A 5,367-nucleotide genomic window follows, 5' to 3' on the forward strand; every position below is an offset into this window, starting at 1 on the left:
TGTGGTTGTTCGGCCCCACTTACTGGCAGAAAGCAGTATAGCAATTACATAATGGTTTATCACCTTTCTCATTTTTCATTGGCTAAGCATTGGCACATTCCCCACGTGATGTAATTGTGCAACCATTGATTGGTTTATTCTTATCCAAGGAATTTCTGTTAGCTGAATTATAAATGGTGATGGATTTTTCAGAGGCACCTTCTTCACTTTGTCTTCATCTTTGCTATTCGTTGAATCACTGCTGTGCTTCTCAGCACTTAGTTTCAAATGTCTATTTTTGTTAAAACTTTGAAATAACCAATCATTAATAATAAAAACTCCTTGCCATTCTTAATGCCCGGAAGAACCATAAGGATCAGAGATCCGACATTGATTTATGCTCTAAATTAGTTGTGCTGTCTTTACGACAGTTATTTAGTTTATAATATTTTCGCTTAGTAATTCATTCAATAGTATTTTCTAGTTAGAATTAGAAGTGTTTAAAGTATATTCATTGCATGTAAAATATATCGGCATGCGATGACGTCACATCCGGTTTCGCCGCGTCTTGTGGGAAAACACCGGTTTGAAATTAGCGCGAGGGTGGGGGCTTTCCACGAGGCTCACCTGAGCACAAGCAGTTTTGCAGGCATGAGAAATCACAGTGAGAGCAACGCTGTAAGTTAATAGATACTCGATATATTGAACTAAGATGTTAATGCTGACCCTGTTAGAGGTAACGTCGGTAGATAATGTTTATGCTTTCGTTAGTTAAAGAGTCGCGGATAGTTTGCATGGAAGTGTATTTAAAGTAGTCAATGGAGCAGGTAAACTCTCCCTGTATACTGCACCTTAGTGTAATGTAGTTATAGTCACCTTTGCAAGTATTTACACTTGAAATGTGATATTAAGGAAGGAACAAATACTGTATCAATCTTGTATTGTTTTATCAACAGTTTTCACCATATGTTAATGTGAAGAGTGAACAGTAAATGGTTAATCTTACTGCGATCTGGTTTGCATTGGCTGTGGTTTATCCGGACGTTAAATTCGGCGTTTCGTTACACCCGAAGGAGAACGTGACAGTGAAAAAGCGGCATTATCAGGTGTTTCAAGTGCTGCAATGTCAGCTCAATCCAGCATCAAGTCGACGCCGCCCAGCGACAAGGGCAGTAAACCGACATCAAGTAAGCCCACCCAGGCGTTATCAGGTGTTCCAAGTGCTGCAATGTCAGCTCGATCCGGGATCAAGTCGATGGCGCCCAGCGACAAGGGCAGTAGAACGACATCAAGTAAGTCCACACAGGCAAGAGCCAAGGCAGAAGCCGCCAAGGTGCGACTGCATTACGCCAAACAAGAGGCAGTTTTGAAAATGAAACTGGCCACCAAAGAAGCCGAAAGGGCCGCCAGACAAAGAGAAGAGGCTGCCAGAGAAAGAGAAGAGGCTGCCAGACAAAGAGAAGAGGCTGCCAGAGAAGCCGAAATCCAGAGAGAACAGGCCGCCAGAGAAGCCGAAACCCAGTTGGAAATGACAAAAATATCGACAGAGTTGCATGTGCTGCAGCTAGAAGGAGAAGGAGAAGCTGCCAGGGTGGAAGCAGAGTACATAGAAGAAGCTGAAGGGTCGCGTGATCTGACCGAAACAAGCTCTGCTTTGGAAAGGACCAGACTGGAACGCACGAGCGACTATGTACAATATCAAGCAGACAGGCAGGCTCGTCTCCCCTCTCCATACCTATTCGATAACTTCCCCAGCTACGAGGAGGAGAATTTACCCTCGCGGCCCCGCGATGAAGTCAAGAATGAAAGAGCTGACAACCGATATACTTTGACACCAAAGTTACAAAGTTCGATGCGAAGAGACGCGGAGGTTGAATCCAGGATGGCAAATTCCATGAGAAACGTGCGTTCTCAGTCATATGGGCGCCAACGCACTTCTCCAGCCCACATGCCGCTTGCAGCCGATCCCACGCTGCAGTATTTAGCACGACGGGATCTCGTCACTTCGGGACTGTACCAGTTTGACGATAAACCCGAAAATTACCGTGCTTGGCTCTCCACATTCACCAACGTGATTGACGGGGTCCAGCTCAGTGCAACCCAAAGGTTGGACCTTATGGCGAAATGGCTGGGGAAAGAATCACGCGACCAGGTGAGACGCATGCGTTCAGTGTACATCAACAAACCTGAGCTAGCCTTAAGCGAAGCGTGGGAGAGACTTTGGGAGAGATATGGGTCCCCCGACATTATTGAAGCGGCGCTATATCGACGTCTGGGAAACTTTCCTAAGGTGTCAGCCAAAGATCACTTTAAGTTAAGAGAATTCGGAGATTTACTCATGGAGATCCAAGGCGCCAAAGAAGATGGCTATTCAGCTGGTCTAGTATTCCTAGATACTCCATCCGGGATTAGACCAATTGTGGACAAACTTCCATTTGGGCTGCAGGACAAGTGGCTGACTGTTGCCTCAGAGTACAAGGAAGACCACGATGGTCGATTTCCTCCCTTTGAGCTCCTCACTAGGTTTGTGTGCAAGGAGGCGAAGAGGCGAAACGACCCTAGCCTTGTAGGTCCAGGAAGCAGTTCGATTTACACCAAGCCAGGCAGATCCGTTTCGAATGTTTTCAACATTGATAAACCCGTGTCAGTGCTCAAGACCGAAGCCCTTACGACTAACAACGACCCTGGCAAGTATTGTCCATTGCATAACAAACCTCACCCCCTGAAAGCATGCAGAATGTTTAGGGAAAAACCCCTTGAAGAGAGGACGGCTCTTCTCAAGGAGAAAAGAATATGTTTTAGATGCTGTTCCTCAACCTCTCACCTCGCCAGAGAATGTACGATCGCCGTGAAGTGTCCGGAATGTGGCAGCCCAGATCACGTCGAGGCCATGCATCCCGACCTGTCACCACAAACCGAGAGCGCTCCTTCACCCCCACAACAGGACGGCGGGGAGGGAGAGGCTCACTCTAGGTCAATAGCTGTCAGCACGAACTGTACAGAAGTTTGCGGTCAAGCTCAGTCAAGTCGTTCTTGTTCCAAGATCTGCCTCACTAAGGTGTACCCTAAAGGAGCCAAAGACAAGGCCATCAAAGCCTATGTGATTCTGGACGATCAGAGCAATCGTTCACTAGTCAGTCCAGAGTTCTTTAAATTGTTCAACATTGAGAGTGAGCGGTTCCCATACTACCTCAAAACTTGCTCAGGCAACATGAAAACCCAAGGAAGGAAGGCAGAAGGCATCCAGATCGAGTCCCTGGATGGTAAAGTCGTCATCTGTCTCCCTCCGCTCTTAGAGTGCAATGAAATCATGAATAACCGCGCTGGGATCCCGACACCAAGTGCGGTGCTACACCAGCCGCATCTCCACCACATCGCCAAACACATCCCAGAACTGGATCCGAAAGCGGAAATACTCCTGCTATTAGGAAGAGATGTTATCCAGGTACACAAGGTTAGGCAGCAGATCAATGGACCACTCAACGCCCCCTTCGCGCAACGTCTGGATCTGGGCTGGGTGGTGATAGGAGAGGTGTGTCTCGGTGACGTACACAAACCGATGGTTAACACACTCAAGACCAATGTGCTAGAGAGTGGCCGCCATTCAATCTTTCGACCCTGCCCGAGTGTCCCGTGCATCAAGGAAGCACAACAAGGCGTTAACAAGCGCGAGGCAAGCGACGAGTCGCTGGGCCAGTCAGTCTTCGCTCTAACGAAGTATGACAACAAACTTGCACAATCAGCTCAAGATACCATTTCTTTAAAAACCAAAGACACCAAGGTCTTCAGAGATGAAGCAAATAATGGGGTTGCCCCATTGCCAATCAGAGAACCACGCCAGCGCTCACCAGATAACAAAGAGCAGGCAGTCAAACGGTTCACGTCCTTACGGAAAACCTGGAAAAGGAAACCTGAGATACAGCAACGCACCCGATTGGCCCACGAGGTACTGTGCACCCTAATGACAGAGGTCACAGCCATTATAAACGCACAATCATTCCTACCTGTGTCTTCTGACCCAGAAAACCCCTTTATACTTTCGCCATCAACGCTCCTTACGCAGAAGGCAGGAGCACCTCCTCCACCAGGAGACTTCTCAGACAAGGATTTGTACACAAAGCAATGGAGACAAGTCCAGGCTCTGGCAAATCCGTTCTGGTCCCGCTGGAGACAAAAATATCTACCTTTGTTGCAACAGAGACAAAAGTGGACAGAACCCCGAAGGAATCTTCAAGTTGAAGACTTAGTCCTGCTCAGGGACAAGCAAGCCACCCGCAACAGCTGGCCAATGGCCAGAATCACTGCTACATTCCCTAGCGAGGATGGACATGTCAGGAAGATCGAATTGAAGACTACCGACCAAGGCGATGTGAAAATTTACCAAGGGCCAGTTACAGAAGTTATTCTACTTCTACCCAATGACTGATTAAGAGACTAAGTTTGTACTCTGCTCATTGTGACCTTACGAAGGTCAAGCGGGGAGTGTGCTGTCTTTACGACAGTTATTTAGTTTATAATATTTTCGCTTAGTAATTCATTCAATAGTATTTTCTAGTTAGAATTAGAAGTGTTTAAAGTATATTCATTGCATGTAAAATATATCGGCATGCGATGACGTCACATCCGGTTTCGCCGCGTCTTGTGGGAAAACACCGGTTTGAAATTAGCGCGAGGGTGGGGGCTTTCCACGAGGCTCACCTGAGCACAAGCAGTTTTGCAGGCATGAGAAATCACAGTGAGAGCAACGCTGTAAGTTAATAGATACTCGATATATTGAACTAAGATGTTAATGCTGACCCTGTTAGAGGTAACGTCGGTAGATAATGTTTATGCTTTCGTTAGTTAAAGAGTCGCGGATAGTTTGCATGGAAGTGTATTTAAAGTAGTCAATGGAGCAGGTAAACTCTCCCTGTATACTGCACCTTAGTGTAATGTAGTTATAGTCACCTTTGCAAGTATTTACACTTGAAATGTGATATTAAGGAAGGAACAAATACTGTATCAATCTTGTATTGTTTTATCAACAGTTTTCACCATATGTTAATGTGAAGAGTGAACAGTAAATGGTTAATCTTACTGCGATCTGGTTTGCATTGGCTGTGGTTTATCCGGACGTTAAATTCGGCGTTTCGTTACACCCGAAGGAGAACGTGACATTAGTATTCCAGAGATTCATCCACCCTCTTGTGAAAGATATTCTTCCTCATCACTGTTCTAAAATGGTGTCCGTCATTTCTGAGGTTGTGCCCTCTGGTCCTAGACTCCTCCACTCAAGGAAACATCCTATTCACATTCACTACTATCTAGGGCTTTCAACATTCAATAGATTTCAGTGAAGGTCCCCTTCATTCTTCCTGTAATGCCCTGGTTCATATTTTTACTGTTATG

At 46.1% G+C, this 5,367-nt stretch overlaps 1 protein-coding gene across 1 annotated transcript; it reads left to right on the forward strand.

Moving 5' to 3' along the window:
- Nucleotides 1-395: 395 nt before the first annotated feature.
- On the forward strand, nucleotides 396-5,055 carry LOC132405533 (uncharacterized). The gene is made up of 2 exons (XM_059990417.1): nucleotides 396-657; nucleotides 936-5,055. Exon 2 carries the CDS (start codon nucleotides 1,103-1,105, stop codon nucleotides 4,403-4,405), a length of 3,303 nt encoding a protein of 1,100 aa, XP_059846400.1. The 5' UTR covers nucleotides 396-657; nucleotides 936-1,102; the 3' UTR covers nucleotides 4,406-5,055.
- Nucleotides 5,056-5,367: the final 312 nt, after the last annotated feature.

The sequence above is a fragment of the Hypanus sabinus genome, chromosome 15, assembly GCF_030144855.1.
Source record: "Hypanus sabinus isolate sHypSab1 chromosome 15, sHypSab1.hap1, whole genome shotgun sequence".
Classification (NCBI taxonomy): domain Eukaryota; kingdom Metazoa; phylum Chordata; class Chondrichthyes; order Myliobatiformes; family Dasyatidae; genus Hypanus; species Hypanus sabinus.

Excerpts from the sequence above, each read along its gene's own strand:
- LOC132405533 (XM_059990417.1), top strand. The coding sequence starts at position 1,103 with ATGTCAGCTCAATCCAGCATCAAGTCGACGCCGCCCAGCGACAAGGGC.